Source organism: Geotrypetes seraphini, chromosome 1 (assembly GCF_902459505.1).
Source record: "Geotrypetes seraphini chromosome 1, aGeoSer1.1, whole genome shotgun sequence".
Classification (NCBI taxonomy): domain Eukaryota; kingdom Metazoa; phylum Chordata; class Amphibia; order Gymnophiona; family Dermophiidae; genus Geotrypetes; species Geotrypetes seraphini.
The window spans coordinates 48,695,460-48,715,325 of NC_047084.1; the positions used below are offsets into that span (position 1 = coordinate 48,695,460).

Below are 19,866 nucleotides of genomic sequence, written 5' to 3' on the forward strand. Positions count from 1 at the left end.
CAAACCTAGACTTAGTAGTCCTACAGCGATAATCGAAAGTTTAATGAGACTGCCTAGATGGAACTTATATGTTGTGACTTAGGCGATCTAAAAACAGGTATAAGTGCCCAGAAGGTATCCGTGACCAGATAACCACTGCAAACACAAAGTACAGACCCCCACACACTCTCCTAGTGATCACTGACACCCCACACTGCCATAAAAACAAAAACATACCTGCTTCCAGCACATCAGCACCTAGGAAAGCCTAGTATAGTATAGTATAGTATAGGAAAGCCTAGTAGAGCTGCACAGAGGTATCTTAAGTAGTCTGGGGGGTGGGCTAGTGAACCATAGAGAGGAGGACCCTGGCTCATAAGCCACTCTAACTACTGCATTCAGGGTGAAAAATGTGCACCCACCAATTTGAGGGGCTCACCATGACCTGCAATGGAGTTGTGGTGTATGTGGCACCCTTTTTGTGAAGTTCACAGCAGTGCCCTGTAAGGTGGCCCACTACTCTGTTGCCATGGGTGACCTGTCAAATGCGAGGACAATTGCACCCCAACATTTTGCACGCACGGACAAATGAGCGAACTGAATTGGAAGCGACCCAATTGCGCCCTGACAGGATACTATTTTGTCTTTTTGAGGGTTACAAATTGACCCTCTTTTTTGAGGGGGGGAGATCCCACACACACTACACTCAAAACATTCACTTCCTATCTAGTGTTAGGGTTAGGATTACATCAAGATTATGGGAACCCTTACAGTGAAGGAAGAGCTTATCAAAAGGAGAAAAAGCCTCAGAACCCAGATTGGAGAGGGAACCCTCACCCAATTTAAAAGGGTGAATCACTTCATTGGCTGAAAAAACTCCTTGTCCATGCGAGTTAAACAATTCTTGTGTGTTGTGCAGTTAAACAATTGTCTTTAAGTGTTCTTATATTATGCAGCATTCACTTCCAAGCGGCAGAATCAGTGCTCAGCGTTGCCCATTCAAAGACGGACACTTTGCACTGATTGTGCCGCTTGGGAGTGCAAAAGAGCTATGTATAACAAAAGTAAGTCCAAATTGATAGTTATATGCACATTGTAGCATTTATTTCATTTTGCAGGTCCTTTCCCGCTAAGGCAAAACGGTTAGCCATTGTTGGCTGGGGAGGACCAGTTGTGTTGCTCAACCACACCGGAAAAGACAAGTGCACCGTCCAACATTTTAACGGTTTAAACACCGCATAATATAAAAACACAAAGACAAATAACTGCACAACACACAAGAGTTATTTAACTCACATGGATAAGGAGGTTTTTCAGCCAATGAAGCGATTCACCCTTTCAAGTTGGGTGAGGGTTTCCTCTCCAACAGGGTTCTGACGCTTTTCCTCCTTTTGATAATCTCTTCCTTCACTGTATGTTGCATATACCAACTAGTGGCCAGTTTGGATTAATATTGTTTGATATAAGGAAATTGTTTGGGTTTTTTTTTTTTAAACATACTATTTACCCTTTTCCTTTATAGTCTATGGACGCATTAGCGTTTAGCGCGAGCTAAGTCAGATAGCGCGCACTAATTCGGCTACCATATCTTAGTAAAAGGACCTATATGTTCACAAATTGAAATAGCCTTACTCCAATTCCCCCCCCCCAAAAAAAAATCACATATTTTAGGATTACCTCCATTAGAATGTCCAATACTAGAGTCGAAGCCATCTGAGAAATTGTGCCGTCTACGACCGATGTCAAAACGATTTTCAGAAAGCTTTTCAAAATGTAATGACTGAAAATAAATCAGAAATGATGATTACAGCACAATGATGAAATTTATTCATACCTATTTAATTCATTTTCTTGAGTTTTACTACACCACTCAAGACAAAATAGGTTGTGTACCCTTACCAGCAGATGGGAGGTAGAGAAAATTAATTTTCAGCGACATTACTGGTATAAGGTCTGGTGCAGGCTGGAAGTATGCTAATGGCAAAGCAATCCTGGAACTCTATTTTTAGACCCCTCCCCTTTTCGGAACCTAAACAGAAAAGAGTAACAATCGTAGAGAGCCCTTGAAATTTCTGGATTTAGGGCCAGATTCACTAAAAAAACACACCGATCGTGTCCCAACCAGTTTGCAAACATTCACCAATACCGACCCGATTTACTAACCTTCTGGCCGATCAATCTCCCACCTGATCCGATCCGCCCACACAAATGAGGGGAAATGGCATGCTAAAGTCATCAATTCACTAAACAGAATAACAAAGACTGATTGGGTTTGCCGATTCAAAATGAAGCGACTGCTAAGGACCAGTCACTTAGCCGACTCTCCTGCTCTCTGTAGCCCTGAAATCCCAGTATCAATGTTACAAAACAACCTCAAAATAAAAAATAAAACTGTACATTACTCCCCATATATTTTGCAAAAAATGCAGTGCCGTGCAAGCCCATGGTTTTAACCCACAGATTAAAAGCGTGTTCTGTTCCATAATGTGGCTGCAGCGTGTTCTGTTCCATTAAATTGAAATGTCCACTCAAGTAAACTGCAGTCACCCCTCCCACTTTGTTTTGACCTCACTTGTGCGGAGAGCAAGCGCATGTGTGGATTGCATCTACAGCCAACCAGGATGGTCTGCACATGCGTCATAATCGCTCTGCAGCGATCCATGGGATCGCTTGTGGGCATGCGTCTGATCAGGTAATTTGCATGAGAACTCTGTTGTGAATCGGTCGCCCGGCAGAACTCGGCCACGAATCACCCAACAACGATCCAGACCGGTGAGTTTAGTGAATCTAGGCCTTAAGTCAAGCAGCAGACCCAGTCTCCAGAGATCCCCACACTGCAGTATTCCAGGGCACAATCCGAACTGATCTGGCAGGACTCAAAGAAAGGTATGAATAAATTTCACCTTCCTTATTGTCCCGTTAGACTAGTCCAGACAAATGGGATATACCAAATTCATGCCTTACAAAAGAAGAGGAGACAAGGCCTCTTCTATCACAGCCTTGCCAAAGGATACATCAATTTTATTTTACTTCACAACGTAAATATCTTGATGCTTTGATACGTTTGATCATTTATAGGCCCAAGAAATTTGACAGAATTTGTACTATTAGACAGACTTCCCTTACTTCACACCTCATCCACACGATTCTAAAGTCATCCCCTGAACAGGATAATCTATACCCTATGCATCACATAAACAAATTCCTCATGTAACTTTGTAATTTTGTAAGGCTATTTCACCATGTAATATAAGCTGCACCTCCATGCAATGTTCTAAGAGTAATCTTATGTGTTGGTGTATTGTAATGCTATGACTGTAAAACTGCAACCCACTTTGAGCTCTTTGGGAGGACAGGATATAAAACCAAATAAATAAATTCCTAGCCTCTATAGGAAATTGCCTGTAAACAAGTAAGGTATGCTTAGACCTTTGAGAGGCACCTAAAAATCAGACAATATAAGCCTCTATGACCAACTTAATCCAGCATGCCATGAAGGACTTGGAATCTGATCCCCCTTGCTTGGCCTCTAAAACAACCAACAAGTGAGACATCAAGAAAAAAGTTTGACATTTCTAAATTCAGTGGTATTTCGGAATCCTAACTTATTCCGTTCCAGAACCCCGTTCGAGTTCCAAAACGTTCACGTTCCAAGACAATTTTTCCCACTGAAAATAATAGAAATTGGATTAATCTGTTTCTTGGTCCCACAAACTCAGATTTTCAAATAAATTTAACAGCAAATAATAATAATAATAATCAGTTTATATACCGCAAAGCCGTAAAGTTCTATGCAGTTTACAGTAGTTTAAAAAAAAACAAAATAATAAAAGAAGTTGAATAGAACTAAAAAAAAGTTTAAAAAGCCAATAATTAGACACTAAAATGATCAAAATAGTACATAATAACATTTTTATGAATTAGATGCCTAAATACTTCGAAAACATATGTTTTTAGATGTCTCCTAAATTCCCCATAAATGTCAGTAAGCAAAAGCAATTGTTCTAAATCCTTACCCCATAACACTGTTTGATATGAAAAAAGATTTTGATGATGTTTTTTAAGTTTACATCCTCTAACAGGCAGAAAAACAAAATTCAGATGCGAGTTTCTTTTATGTCTGTTGGTTGCAAAAGAGAAAAGCTCAATTATATATTTGGAAGCTAAACCAAACAAAGCCTTAAAACAGAAGCAACCAAACTTAAACTTCACCTGCGCCTCCATTGGCAGCCAATGCAGTACTCAATAGGAGGGTGTTACGTGATCATATTTCTTCAACCTAAAAATCAGCCTGACTGCCACATTTTGTACTATTCTTGTACTACACATTTTTGACTATTCTTCTGGGAAATTGCAGTAATCAAGCTGGCTTATTATAAGAGACTGTACCAAAACTCTAAATGATGAAACATCAAAATAAATACGCCCTAAAGGACCGAAGCTTCCAAAGAGTAAAGAAACCCTTTCTGACCAAAGAGTCTACCTGGTTCTTCATAGTCAAGCCCTGGTCCAGTATTATTCCCAAAACCTTAATGGTAGATTGAATAGGATAAAAAATAGCTGAATTTATTTATACACAATGATGTTTTAGTATCAAATGGGCGCGGAAGCTACAAAAAACTTCATTTTTTCTGAGTTAAGCTTCAGTCTAAATTCAGTCATCCATTGCTCCATTAGACCTACATAGTAACATAGTAACATAGTAGATGACGGCAGATAAAGACCCGAATGGTCCATCCAGTCTGCCCAACCTGATTCAATTTAAAATTTTTTTTTTTTTTTTTCTTCTTAGCTATTTCTGGGCGAGAATCCAAAGCTTTACCCGGTACTGTGCTTGAGTTCCAACTGCCAAAATCTCTGTTAAGACTTACTCCAGCCCATCCTCCTCCTAATACTTCTGTTGCTTTAGGAATAACTTCAGAAAGAGAAATAGCAAATGGAATAATGATCATAAAATCATCTGCATAACTAATAGCTTTATCCCCAGCTGGGACAATTGCACACCTAATGATGACATATAAACGTTAAAGAACAATGGGGACAATGGTGAACCTTGAGGAACGCCAGATGAATTATTCCAAATACCTGAAAGATCATTATTGAAATGAACTTGATAGGTGCGAGACATGAGAAAGCCTGAAACCATTCTAACACCTCTCCTCTAATACCAATAGCATCCAAACATTGCAGCAATTTCCCATGGTCCACTAAATCAAATGCAGGCAGAGACAGCAAAATTGGGCACCCCAACCCGCTAAGCTCAAAGTGGGAGACCCAGCCCCCTCTCATGGTTATGCCGCCAATTGTGTTTAGTACAAAATGAAGTACTTGCTGAATTTGTTTTGGGGTTTCCAGTCAACTCTTATTTCTTTTAACAAGAAATGGTCAACCCTACAGTCACATGACCTGTCTATGCTAATTATTTTCGGTGATGTATGCATCTCTTATTTCTGTTCACTGTTTGTTTATATTGTATTCTATTGTTGGTTTAAATAAACTAAGACTTTAAAAAAAAAAAAAAAAAATCAAAACCATCAGAAATAATTGCTGCTTTTTATGGGGACAGGTAGCTTTTAGGGGGGGATGGGCAGGACAGAGGGGATTTCTCACGGGGACGGAGGGGATTCTGGCTGGGACGAGCAGGAACAGGTGGAATACTGGTAGGGACAGGAAGAATTTTTATCCCCACGCAACTCTCTAACCAGAACTCAATTACAAGCCAGTCCGCAGAAAATTCCTGCCGGTCCGCACAGGGCCAGCGAGATAGACGCAGTTAAATTTCCTGCCCCAGTGGTGTTGGTGGAAATCTGCTGTTCCACCCAGCTTCAGGCAATCAAGACAGGCTGCTGACGTCGGGGCATTCCCTCTGTGAGTCTCGCCTATTCGGAAACAGGAAGTTGAAACAAAATAGGCGGGACTCAGAGAGGGAATGTCCCAACGTCGACAGCCTGTCTTGATTGCTGCCCCTGCCGAGTCGCCAAAGAGGGCCGCGGGGAAGGTGCAGATGTAAGGGAGAGAGCTGCAGGTAGAAGGGAGATGGTCAGCGTGCGCGGGGGGTCAGCATGTGGTTTGGGGCCATCGGCAGTGTCTAGGCTAAGAGTCCGCCCACGTGCGGGATGCTTGCATGCACTCAGCGGTTGAGAGGGTGCCTCTAGGTGCAGCGGGTTGAGCCCATGCTGCTGCGGGGTCGTGCTGTGTTCGCTGGCTGCCACCGGGTTGTTGACAGCGTCCACAGGTGAGCGAGTGGCGCGGTGCTGTCCCTGAGCTTTCATGGAGACTCGACGGCAGGGCGGCGGATAGGAGCCTCTGGTTCGTCTTGGGCGGCAGGGCCTGCGGTGCAACGCTGTTTGTGCCGGCTTGGGGGGGGCCGCAAATGTGCAGGGAGCACAGGAGCAAGATCATGGGGAGCCTTCGACAGTGGCTGTCTCCTACTTGCTCTCGTACTTGTCAAGGCAGTGATTCACTTCAGCAACTTCCTCTTTCCTCAGAGGCGGCAAGGGACCCAAGGCTGCCTAAGTAAATCACTGCTACAGGCAAGTACTGAGAGCTGCTGGAAGAGGAGGAAGCCACTATTGGAGGCTGGGAAGCTGCTGGATAAAGGGAGAGCTGCTACTGGACCTGGAGGGAGGTAGAAGGAGAGATGCTACTGGGAGGGGAGGAGGGAAAGAGATGGGAAGAGAGTTAATGATGGATAGGGAGGAGGAGGGAAGGGAGAAGGAAAAAAGGAAGGGAGGGAGATTACAGGAGGGGCTGGCAGGGAGATTACAGGAGGGGAAGAGGGTCAGGGTGGAATGGATAGATCAGATGAGGGAAAGGGGAGAGACAGAGGAATGAGAAAGTAGAGAGAGATTGATGCTGGAATGGGGGTCAGCAGAGAAAGAGAGGGATAAAGATGCTAGATCTGGTATAGGAGAGATAAAAATGAAGAAAGCAGTGAAGCTGGAATGAATGATGTAAAAAGGAGAGAGGAGGCACAGGCTGGATGGAAAGGGGAGAGGGGCATAGAAGGAAGTCAGATACATATGGAAGGGGGAGAGGGCAGACAGTGGATGGAACCGGCAGATGCTGGATTGAAGAGACAGGGCAGATGCTGGAAAGAAAAGAGTGAAAAGAAGATGAAGCAGACCAGAGACAACAAAAGGTAGAAAAAAAATAATTTGATTTCTATTTTGTCATTAGAATATATCAGATTTGAAATATATATCCTGCTAGAGACATAACTGGGGACTGCAAAGCCCAAGCAGTGCTCCTTTAGCTTCCAGCTGGCTTAGGGCTCTCTCTGACCAGGGGGCAGTTGCCCTAGTTGCACTCCCCTAACACTATTCCTGTCATGTGTGACTGCAGTATTCTGCTAGCATGATATTTCTGTGTAGCATTCCGTAATAACTTGGCTTGTTCAGTTTTCTTGATAGTAGAGGGGATATATGTGAAGGGGAAGGGAGACAGGGGTTTTGTTGGTCCTTGCTCTGTATATTTGTATTTATAAAATGACAATTGTACAGAATATTGTTTCTTTTTATACTTTAATAAAATATGTTCAAGATAAAATCATAACTGAGGCTTGTGCGAATGGGATCAGATGGTTTGCGGGGACCGAGCTTATGGAGGAGATGGGGCGGAAAATGGTAAAACTAGAGGACATAATTTGAGGTTGAGGGGTGGTAGACTCAAGAGCAATGTAAGGAAATTCTTCTTTATGGAGAATGTGGTGGATGTCTGGAATGCATTCCTGAGAGAGCTGGTGGAGAAGAAAACGGTGACAGATCAAAAAAGTATGGGATGAACACAGAGGATCTAGAATCAGAAAATAATAGTAAATCTAATCTAATCTAATCTAATCCTTAGGTTTGTATACCGCATCATCTCCAAGTTCGTAGAGCTCGACGCGGTTTACAGTAGGAGAAATAGGAAGGAACTACAACAGAGGGTTAGAGGTAGAAGTGTGAAGAAAATTTAGAGGACTTGGGATGCCAAGATATAAGAGTTTCCTTGATTCCTAAGTTGGAGGGAGACTTACATTTTTTGAGAAAAACCAGGTTTTCAGATGTTTGCGGAAAACTTGGAGAGAGCTCAAGTTCCGAAGAGGGGAGGTAAGGTTGTTCCAATCCAGAGCTCAGTGATTTTGAAGTGAAGGGAGGTCCCTAGCTTTCCTGTGTGGGAAATGCCTTTTAGTGAGGGGAAGGATAGTTTTAATTTGTGGGAGGATCTGGTGGTATTAGGGTTTGAGGAATTCCAAGAAAGAGGGATAAAGGGAGGGAGGATACCATATAGGATTTTGAAAGTTAAACAGGCGCATTTATAGTGGACCCTGGCGATTATCGGAAGCCAGTGGAGCTTGGCCAGGAGCGAGGAGACATGGTCAAATTTACTTTTAGCGAAGATGAGCTTGGCCGCGGCATTCTGAATCCGTTGGAGTCTGTGGAGGTTTTTCTTAGTTAGGCTTAAGTAGATAGAGTTGCAATAGTCCAATCTGGAGAGGATGATGGATTGGACAAGGAGGGTAAAATGTTTTTGATATTGAAGAACTAAGGCCAGTACTGGGCAGACTGTCATGGTCTGTGTCTGTATATGGCCATTTAGTTAAGGATGGGCTGGGGAGGGCTTTAATGGCTGGGATAGTGTAGATGGGCCGGAGTAAGCTTTGATGGAGACTTCAGTAGTTGGAACCTAACCACAATATTGGGAAGAGCTTTGGATTCTTGCCCAGAAATAGCTAAAAAGGGGAAAAAATGTTTTAGATTGAATCAGGTTGGGCAGACTGGATGGACCATTTGGGTCTTTATCTGCTGTCATCTACTATTCTGCCTCTTTGCTACATTGAACTTATTACTCAAGGTCTCCCCCCCCCCACCCCCATCTCCAACCACTCTATCACTCTCCCCCCAGACTATGGCTGAGTATTTCTATGGCAAGGTTCACAAAATTAACCTTGAGTTCTCGACTGAGCCACCTCCCCCAACCCACTCTCTAACCCTCCCTCGGCCCTTGCCACCTTATCTTTGTTTCCTGAAATTACTGAGGAGGAAACTGCACATTTTCTTTCCTCCTCCAAACTCACCACCTGTTCCTCTGATCCCATCCCCATCTATCTACTTATCACTATCACTCCTACTGTCATCCCTTCTATTGGTCATATCCACTACAACTATGCCCAACACCTTCAACATGCCATTGTTACACCACTCTTCAAAAAACCCTTGCTGGACTCTACCTGCCCCTCCAACTAATGTCCCGTCTCCCTCCTCCCCTTTTTATCCAGGCTACTTGAACATACTGTTCACCACCATTGTCTTGACTTTTTCATCTCAAGCTATTCTTGACCCGCTTCAATTGTGCTTTCACCCCCTTCATTCTACAGAAACTGCCCTGCTCCTGGCCAAATCTAAAGGCCTCTACGCTATCCTCATCCTTGATGTATCTGCAGCTTTTGACACAGTAAACCACCACTTACTCATCTATATGCTTGGATTTCAAGGCTCTTGTTATCTCAAGGCTTTCTTCCTATCTTTCCCATCACATCTTTAGCGTACGCTGGTGGATCCTCCTCTACTGCCATCCCACTGTCAGTCGGTGTATCTCAGAGCTCTGTCCTGAAACCACTCCTTTTTTCCCATCTACACTTCTTCCCTTGGTGCTCTAATCTTCTCCCATGGCTTTCAGTATCACCTCTATGCCAACAACTCACAGATCTCTCTCTCTACACCTGAAATCTTGACAGACATTCAATCACAGGTTTCTCTCTACTGAGCTCCTTATCTTTCCACCTAAACCAGTCTTCTCTTATTCCCCCATTCTCTATTCCTGTGAACAACCACCTCATCCTCCTTGTCTCGTCATCTCACAACCTTGGGGTAATCTTTGACTCACCTCTCTCCTTCTCTTCATATATCCAAGACAGTCAAAACCTGTAGTTTCTCTACAATATCGCTAAAAGCAGATCCATTCTGAACGCACTGCTAAGACCCTCATTTATACCCTCATCACCTGTCACCTAGACTACTGCAACCTGCTTCTCACTAGTCTTCTGTCAAACCATCTCTCTCCTTCAATCTGTTCAGAACTCTGCTGTACACCTCATATCCTGCCAATGTTGCTATGCCCACATTACTCATACCCCTCTCCTCAAGTCACGCGATTGGTTTCCTATCCATTTCCACATATAGTTCAACTCTTAATGAGTTACAAGTGTATTTGCTCCACAGCATCTCTCCTCTCTCCCTACACTCCCCCCAGGCATTCCGCTTATTAGCTAAGTCTCTCTTATCTGTACCCTTCTCCTCTACGGCCAACTCCAGACTCGGTCCCTTCTACTTTGCTGCACCATATGCCTGGAACAAAACTGCCCGACTTGGTACATCTGTCTCTGGCAGTGTTCAAATCCAGACTCAAAGCTCACTTCTTTGAAGATGCTTTCAATTCCAAACTCCAAACCACCTTCTAGCACCAATATATGTAATGCCTCTCCTAAGAACTGTATATAGATGCACCTTCTTGTACAGTTTGTCTGTCTTGATTAGACTGTAAGCTCTTTTGAACAGGGACTGTCTTTTCTGTGTTTTGATGCACAGCGCTGCATATGTCTAGTAGCACCACAGAAATTAGTAGTAGTATAGTAGTAATATACCTTTAAGATTGCAGCCTACTATCATTAGCCAGAAAAAAATGCCATATGTATTTAGAAAGTAAACAGTGGCTGAAAAAAAATTTATTAGAGTAAATTTTCACTATAGTGTTCTTTCACAGTCTGCAACCTCTGGAACTAACTCAACAAGTGGCCCCTTAAAAGTCTTTCAAACTCAGGTCTCAGACCACAAGAAGAACACTGTTACTCTCCAATCTGAAACTAGCAACAAATCCTGCACTTATCTCCAAACTGCATGCTCTTGATCAGAGCCAACTCTGTGTCCATATCCCTTCAAAAGAAGCTGTTTCACTGAATGCTGCATCATGGGGTAGTTCGGCTTCTCAGCTCAGCAAGCCAGCTCTCTTATGCCCTCTGGAGATAAGTGTAGAATTTGTTGCCAATTTGAGACCGAAATGCAACATCTACATATCAGATAAAACCCGGAAGTCATCGGAGTTAAAATACTGAAAATTGTCACTTAGAAACATAGAAAAAAGCAGCAGAAAAGGGCTATAGCCCACCAAGTCTGCCCATTCCAAGTATCCCCTCTCCTGAATTTACTCCCTTAAAAATCCCACGTGAGTATCCCATTTTCTCTTAAACCCTGTAATTCTAAGGTTGCGATATTCCAGCAACAGCGTGAGCGTCAGATTGCTTTTTCTGTAGATCACGATCCAGCCCATGTCCTCTAGCACCTGGATCACCTGATCCATCATGCGCCGACCCTCGGACAAGGGGTCCCTGATCAGTCATTACCAAAATAAGGATGGACCTGCAGACCCATTTTTTGCAGGTAAGCTACTACGACCACCATTACCTTAATGAAGGCACGGGGAGTTGTTGCCAGGCCAAAGAGCAGAACCGAGAATTGGTAATGCTGTTCCAGAACCACAAGAATTTGTGGTGGGCTGGAAATATCAGAATGTGCAAGTAGGCTTCCATTATATCCTAAGAAGCAATTAACTCTTCCGGGGCCATCACTGCAATGACCGGATGGCACCGTCTCCATGTGAAAGCATGGAATCTTGAGAGCTGCATTTACATGGAAGATCCAAAATAGGCGCCATTCTTTGGCACAATAAAGTATATAGAGTATCTGCCTGAATCCAAGAATTTGGGCAGCACTGGCTCTATAACTTGAATATCCAGCACACGTTGAACAGTGTCTTGAACCTTGAGCACCTTGTCCGGCCAACCCGCAGAAGAGTCCACAAACCAGTTTGTCAAAGGTCGGGCAAATTCAAGCTTATAGCCCAAACAAATAACATCCAAGACCAACTGGTCAGATGAAATGCGAACCCAGGCAGACAACAACACTGAAAGTCTGCTACCTCGGCCTGGCATCATTGGACCTTTTTGGCAGAGGGTGCAGGACGGGAGGCAGAAAGCTGGGACTGCTTGTAGCCAGTATACCTGGGCCGAGAGCTCTGAGAAAATCTCTGCAATGTGGCACTCGCATACGGGCGGGATTGCTGGAAGCCATGAAAATTTGAGCGATCAGAACCTCTAGAGGTCCCGGGTCTGCTGTCAGGCATGGTCATAAGAACATAAGCAATGCCTCCGCTGGGTCAGACCTGAGGTCCATCGTGCCCAGCAGTCCTGCTCATGCGGCAGTCCAACAGGTCCAAGACCTGTGCAGTAATCCTCTATCTGTACCTCTCTATCCCCTTTTCATCAGGAAATTGTCCAATCCTTTCTTGAACTCCAGTACCATACTCTGCCCCATTACGCCCTCTGGAAGCGCATTCCAGGTGTCCACCACAGGTTGGGTGAAGAAAAACTTCCTAGCATTCGTTTTGAATCTGTCCCCTTTCAACTTTTCCGAATGCCCTCTTGTTCTTTTATTTTTCAAAAGTTTGAAGAATCTGTCCCTCTCTACTCTCTCTATGCCCTTCATGATCTTGTAAGACTCTATCATATCCCCTCTAAGTCTCCTCCTCCAGGGAAAAGAGACCCAGTTTTTCCAATCTCTCAGTGTATGAAAGGTTTTCCATACCTTTTATCAGACGTGTCGCTCTCCTCTGAACCCTCTCGAGTATCGCCATGTCCTTCTTAAGGTAAGGCAACCAATATTGGACACAGTACTCCAGAGGCGGATGCACCATCGCCCGATACAACGGCAGGATAGCTTCTTTCGTTCTGGTTGTAATACCCTTCCTGATTATGCACTGTGCCGTCGGCTTCATTGTCATGTCCACCATTACCCCTAAGTCCCTTTCTTGGGTACTCTCATTCAATAGCATCCCTCCCATCATATAGTTGTACCTCGGTTTTCTGTTTCCCACATGTAATACTTTCCATTTCTCAACGTTGAACTTCATCTGCCATCTCGTCGCCCATTCCCCTAGTTTGTTCAAGTCCCTTTGCAATTCTTCGCAGTCCTCTTTAGTCCGAGCTCCACTGAATAGTTTGGTGTCGTCCACAAATTTTATTATTTCACACTTCGTCCCTGTTTCTAGATCATTTATGAATATATTAAATAGCAGCGATCAACCAGGCCTTTACCAAACAATAACTGTCCTTTAAAAGGGAAGTCTAGCCAAAATAGCCTTGTAAGTGGAATCACCAGCCCATTGTATGATCCATAGAATCCTGCGGACAGAAATGGAGTATGCCGACATCTTTGCCAAAACCCGCATAAGGTCATACAATGCATCGGCAGCATAATCCGAACCAGCCAAAAAGACATTGAGGAGGAAGATCCACAGCCACACTCTCCAGCGTGCGCAGGTGAGAGAGACAGGCGCATGTGACAAAGGACGCCAACGAAGCAGCCTTTATGCCTAAAGCAGTTGCATCACAAAGTTTCCAAAGAACCACATCCACACAGCAATCCTACATATCTTTAAGCACCATAGCCCTCGCTATCTTAAGAGCATCTTCCGGAGAATCAAATTGCTCTGAAATTAAAATGCTCTTATCAGGGTGCCAGGGAAAGGTGGAAGACTGCAAGCACACATCACAAAGCCAGGAAGAAGTAGATGGAGCCGGCTGACTAAATTCAACTCCTGCAAAGACTCAGAAATAAGATCTGGTAAAGCCGCAGACAAATGCAGAACCATGAGATCATCCCCAAGTTCCAAAACCCTAGAGGGATCCACAGATCCAGTACACAGTCCCTGATCTCCCATCCGAGGAAGTGCTGCGTCTGTAAACAAGGGGTCAGCAAGCTGGTTAACTTCACCCAGATCAGGATCAGACAGTGCAGGAACAGCGGCTGACTGAGATGAGGACGTGTCCATAGAAGCTATGCCACTAAGAAACGCATCTGAGGCAGAGCGGGACTGCGCAAGGGAAGAACGCCGGCTTTAAAACTCATTCCATAAATGTTCATAAATTCAGACAAAGCCTCCAGCTCCCAGGGTGTACAGTCACCCTTTGACTTAACTTTGCATTTCTTAGGCTGCAGAGGGTCCGAAACCAGGTGCACGGAACTAGCAGCCGTGCCAAGCCAAAATAAAGAAGGCCACCCCACCAGGCTAGCAGAGCATTTGGTCACCTGCTTCAACGTCGGAGAGGCTTTGTTGAATGCTGCCGCCTCTCCTGGCTGCTCCAAAGGATGTTCTAGAGGAGTTAAATGCGCACTATCCTGGTAAGAATTCACATCAGGGGAGCCCAAGGACTTCATCCCAACAAGTTTTGAGGCAAAAACTGCAGTTTTGGAGAAGCAGGGAACTTTTGAAAAAAAAGATCACTAAAAGTCCAAAATGGCCACCATTAAGATATTCACACCAAAAACACGATATTTTTTTACACTGAACAAACTACAAAAACAGCGATTTGTCAGGGGAAGCACAGGGGGACATGCAGAAACCCTCAAACTGAATTTAAAACCTCCCGATTCACCTAACAGGTTCTTACAGCCTTTATTCACTGTAACCTGTGCTGAAAATGTGCTGCAGCCTGCCTCAGCTCTCTTTTAGTAGATGAATTAGAAAATCACTGCCTCATGCAGGGAATAGCAATGCTGATATTCAGGCTGCCAGTCAGACCCTATGCCTGAATGTATCTCCACCCATACGGATCGGCGGATGCGCTCAGGGATGGGCAGAGGCGAGAAGCCAGTCGTCAACTTGCGAGACAGCGCACTCTCCAACGGATACCAAACAGCCTGCGCTCAAACCCTCATTTAGCAGAAAGAAAAAGATGGACACGGCCCCTCACGCTCCTATGAAATAAATGCAGGCTGGCTGACAGATATCACCAGGGATTGGCCTGTCAGCTGCAGACCAAAGTCTGTGTGATCTTAATGTAGGCAGAGCTGAATAATCACTCTGAGCACCAGAAATCCCAAAAAAAGGGATGAAAAATACACTGAATAAAATAACTTGTGGAGAGCAGAACACACGTGTGCAGAAAGGAAAAACAGTAGGTGGAGCTAAGGACTCAGTGAATTATAGCAGAGGCAGAAAGAAAAAAAAATTCAGAGCAGATTCCTTCTGCAGATGGCACACGGCCATAGGGATGCTACCATCTGTCTAGAATGTCTCACCTGTTGCACTGGAAAAATCTTTATATTGGTACTCAATTCATACTTATGATATAATACTTACCTATTAATTACTGTATTTCCCCTTATATAGGCCGTAGCCTATACATGGGTTTTACAAACCCATGTATGGGGTGCGGCCTAGTTATATTGGGTGGCCTATGCAGTGATTGTAAATCATCCCCTCCACCTCAGGTACCTTTTTCGGAGCCCCCTGGATGGCGAATCTCCAGCGGTGCAGAGCAGCTGCGATCTCTTCGGCATCCAGCCTGCTCCCGCACCATTTGACTGAGTTGCTGACATCAGTTCTAGCGAGTTCCGCGAGAGCTGTCGTCGGCCATTCAGCGGGCTGTGCGGGGGTTGGCTGGATACTGAAGAGACTGCGGCTGCCCTGCACCGCTGGAGATTTGCCGTCCAGGGGGCTCTGAAAAAGGTACTGGGGGTGGGGGGAATATTTTAAAAGGCAGGGGAGGTACTGGAAGATAAGCTGCAGCTAATACCATGGGGCGGCTTGTCTTCCGGTTTTTAAACATAGGCCTCCTATTTCTGCGGCCTATATATGGGTTGAGCCTACGCAGAGGGGCAGCTTATATGCGGGGAAATACGGTATATACAAAACATAATTCATTGATTAAACATAGCTCAAAGTTTACAGTATTCTTTCTCCCTTATCCATAAACAGTTCTCCATTTGTGACATTTTTTATGCTACCTGGATCTTTTTTAATCTTGTATAAGTGTGCGTAAAATACAGATAACCAAAGAAATGATATATGGTATTCTTCATTAATTATGCTTCAATAGTTTAGTTAATCTCCAGAGAATGGAAATGCAAAACTATTGGGAATCTTGTAGGCATAGTAAGAAAAGTAACAAAGAAATAAAAAAATACCTTTGTTGATGATGGTGGATTAGGAAAATTAAGCCAGGCTGGAGCAAAATCATGCTGCGCCATTTAGGTTCTGTCACTCAGATTTGGTGAAACAAGGCTTCAACACCTCATGGCAAGTCCCTATCGTTAAGAAAAAAAAACGTTTATGGCTCATGTTCACACGTCAGCAAGCCAGCATGTCTAGATTTTTGGGCACTAGAAATTTTATTTTTTTCTTCTTCATAAGGAATTTTATTTTGGTACACCTATTCAGGACCTCTGAGGAAGGCTTGCTGTAGCCGAAACACGGACCGTGTTGGGTACTGTAGTTATCTACACCAAGTTTTTGGATTGGATTGTACCATATATCCATTTATATGTTATGAAGAATATGAATGTTTGGACTTTTAATAAAAACTAGTTCATCCAGATAATCTGTTCCACTTGCCTTTTGTGGTTTTCAGTGATTTGGTGGAATCTAATGATTGTCTTTTTTGTTCATATTCACACTTTACAATCACAATGACCATATTCCTCAATCTACTCAATGACACTTTAACCTTTTAAATACCGTTTCAAAGTAGCTCCACAAAACATGCATCACACTTACTTATTTAATACATTTATAAAAACTGTCTTCTGTTTCTATATAAGAAAACTAACTAAAGCAACACAAAGAATAAAAGCCAAAAACATATAAAAAAAGGCAATTTTATAAAATGTGCCTAAAGTTAGGTGCAAGCTATTTACAATATGGCACAAATGCACTGGATTGGCATTAACTAGCTCCTATGCACTTAAGTGCTTAGCACTACTCTTATAAAATCAGCATGCAACTTGCATAGCATAGAACCAACAATGGACTGTATCTGCAAGTGGAGCATGGGTGTATCAGCATGCAAACATGTCCAACCTACTGTATATAAAAATGTTAGTTGCACATGCAGTGTGGCACACTTGGGTGAGGCAACTTACAACAGCCATTGATTTGGCATAAGTGGTCACAGCCTAAGTTTTGACGTGGTAGGCTACTAAATGTCAGGCACCTCCCATTTTGGATAATGATGACGCTAGAGGTAGAGCAAAGAGGCATTGCTCCTGCCTGTCCAGTCATAAGAAGATAAAAATATATCACCCAATAATTAAAGATATTTCAGCAGGCAAGAGAGGATTCTGCTTAGGTAAACTGCATACAGTACCACTAAATGCCTCTAACAATGCCAGTGATGTCTAGTTAGTGCCAGGGCAGACCATGATAGAGCTTGGGAAGAAGCAGTACTTAACCAGTTAGCGGTGATATTCAAGCTGCCCTAACTTTAACCATGGGGCTAACTAGGCACCACACTGTTAAGTTCTGCGTAGCAGCAAGTAGAAAATTCAGGTCCCCCCCACTTCTGCCTATCATGGGTACAGCCTCAAAGCGATCCCTAGCAGCAGACAATAAAATGGCACTTTCTATATGGCCATTGTAATGTATGGGCTTCTGTGTTTTAAGAACATAAGCTGTGATCTGTAATCTGCTGTGATCTGTAACCTGTCGCTAAAATCAGCTGTAGTACCTAAAGATTGGAGGGTAGCCAATGTTGCGCTGATTTTTAAAAAAGATTCCAGGGAAGATCCAGGAAATTACAGACCAGTAAGCCTGACTTCAGTGTCAGGCTAAATGGTGGAAACAATTATAAAAAAATAAATTGTGGAACATGTAGACAAACATGATTTAATGAGACAGAGTCAGCATGGGTTCAGCCGAGGGATATCGTGCCTCACCAATTTGCTTGACTTCTTTGAAGGTGTGAACAACAATCTGGATAAAGGTGAGCTGGTTGATGCAGTGTATCTAGATTTTCTGAAAGCTTTTGACAAAGTTCCTCATGAGATGCTCCTGAGAAAATTAAAGAGTCATGGGATAGATGTCAAAGTTCAGTTGTGGGGATTAGAAATTGGTTATCGGTAGGGTAGGGTTAAACGGTCATTTATCTCTACATGTAAATGAGTTTGCTTCACTTGGCCTACTGGGAAGAGCCTATTCCCAGCAGGTTTTAGCATAGGGCTTCTCCATGCAGCTTTCTCTCACTGGTGATTGGGGTGATAGCGACTGTACCCCATCACATTCCTTCCCTCCACACCCCCCCCCCCCAAGCTCATGCATCACCAGTTGAGCGTCGAAGTCCTTTGGGGCTACTTCTCTGGACAGGTAATCCATATTGCCATGAATCTTCCCAGCACGGTGTTCTACTCTGAAGCGGTATTATCTGGAGCATTAAATACCATCACATCAGACAAGGGTTGGAGCTTTTCATCTGTTGCAACTAGCACAAAGGTGAATGATCAGTTATTAGTAAGAATTCTTTTTCTGTTAAGTAATATTGCAATGACTCAATCGCCCATTTAACTGCAAGGCATTCCTTTTCAATAATGGAATAGCTTTGGTCAATCAATGAAAATTTCCAACTTAAGTATAGGACAAGGTGTTCATCTTTGCCAACTCCTTGGCTTAGTACAGCCTCAAGTCCTGTCCCTGATACATCTGTTTGTAAGATGAAATTCTGTTTAAAGTTCACATTTTTCAGAACTGGTTCTCAAGCACAAAATCTCTTCGAGCCTGTTAAAGGCCTGTTAAGTGGTTTCATTCCATTCGAGTTTATTTGGGCGAGTCTTCCACAATAAATTAGTTAAGCATGCGGCCTCATCAGCAAAGTTCAGTATAAACCTATGATAGTAGCCTATCATGCCTAGAAAAAGTGTCTTAACTGTGTTTTGTTGTTGGGATGAGGTATGGCCTGAATTACCTCTACTTTGGAGGGAACAAGCTTAACCCAACAATTTCCCACACAAAATCCGAGGTATTGGACATCTTTCTATCCTAAGGCACACTTCTTCGGTTTGGCAGCGAGTCCCACTCGTTGTAGGTATTGCAGATGGTGGTAAGGTGTTGTACATGTTGGTCCCAGGATTCAGAAAACATAACATCATCCAGGTAGGCTTTAGCATAGGTTGAATGAGGCCAGAAGATGGCATTCATAACTCTGAAATATTGCAGGAGCTCCATGTAACCCAAAGTGGAGGATGGCAAACTGGTATAGGCCTTGATGGGTTATAAATGCTGTCTTTTCTTTTGAGGACTCATCCAAAGGAATTTGCCAGTATCCTTTTCTGAGGTTCATTGTAGACAGGAATTGGGCTCCCTCTAGTTCTTTGATTACACAGAACATAGAAACATAGAAAATGACGGCAGAAAAGGGCCATAGCCCACCAAGTCTGCCCATTCTAATGACCCGCTCCCCCTGACTTTTACTCCCTTAGAGATCCCACGTGGATATCCCATTTTCTTTTAAAATCTGACAAGCTGTTGGCCTCAATCACCTGCAGTGGGAGTTCGTTCCAATGATTGACCACTCTTTTGGTGAAGAAGTACTTTCTGGAATCGTCATGAAACTTCCCTCCCCTGATTTTCAGTGGATGCCCTCTGGTGGTCGAGGGTCCTATGAGACAGAAGATATCATCTTCCGCCTCGATACGTCCCGTGATATACTTAAACGTCTCAATCATGTCTCTCCTCTCTCTTCGTTCCTCAAGTGAGTACAGCTTCAATTTATTCAGCCTTTCTTCATATGTGAGATCCTTGAACCCCAAGACCATCCTGGTGGCCATTCACTGAACCAACTCAATTCTCAGCACATCTTTCCGGTAGTGTAGTCTCCAGAATTGAATACAATACTCCAAATGAAGTCTCACCATAGATCTGTACAACGGCATTATGACTTCAGGTCTCCTGCTGACAAAATCTCTACGGATACAACCCATAATTTACCTTACCTTGGAGGAAGCCTTCTACACTTGATTGGCAGCCTTCATGTCATCATTAATGATCACCCCTAAATCACGTTCCGCCGTGGTCCTGCCC

General features: G+C 43.6%; 1 protein-coding gene across 8 annotated transcripts in view; it reads right to left on the minus strand.

Annotated features, from left to right (window-relative positions):
• GPBP1 (GC-rich promoter binding protein 1) overlaps positions 1–19,866 on the minus strand; it is a 152,400-nt gene that overhangs the window by 104,445 nt on the left and 28,089 nt on the right. For 7 of the 8 annotated variants that reach the window (XM_033930911.1, XM_033930941.1, XM_033930880.1 and 4 more), the window contains exons 3-4: positions 15,984–16,103; positions 1,657–1,759 (exon numbers count right to left, since the gene is read on the minus strand). In XM_033930911.1, coding sequence (XP_033786802.1) covers positions 1,657–1,759; positions 15,984–16,046 — 166 coding nt within the window. In that variant the 5' untranslated portion in view covers positions 16,047–16,103. The remainder of the gene's footprint in view (positions 1–1,656; positions 1,760–15,983; positions 16,104–19,866) is intronic. The other variant, XM_033930922.1, reaches the window with a different exon arrangement.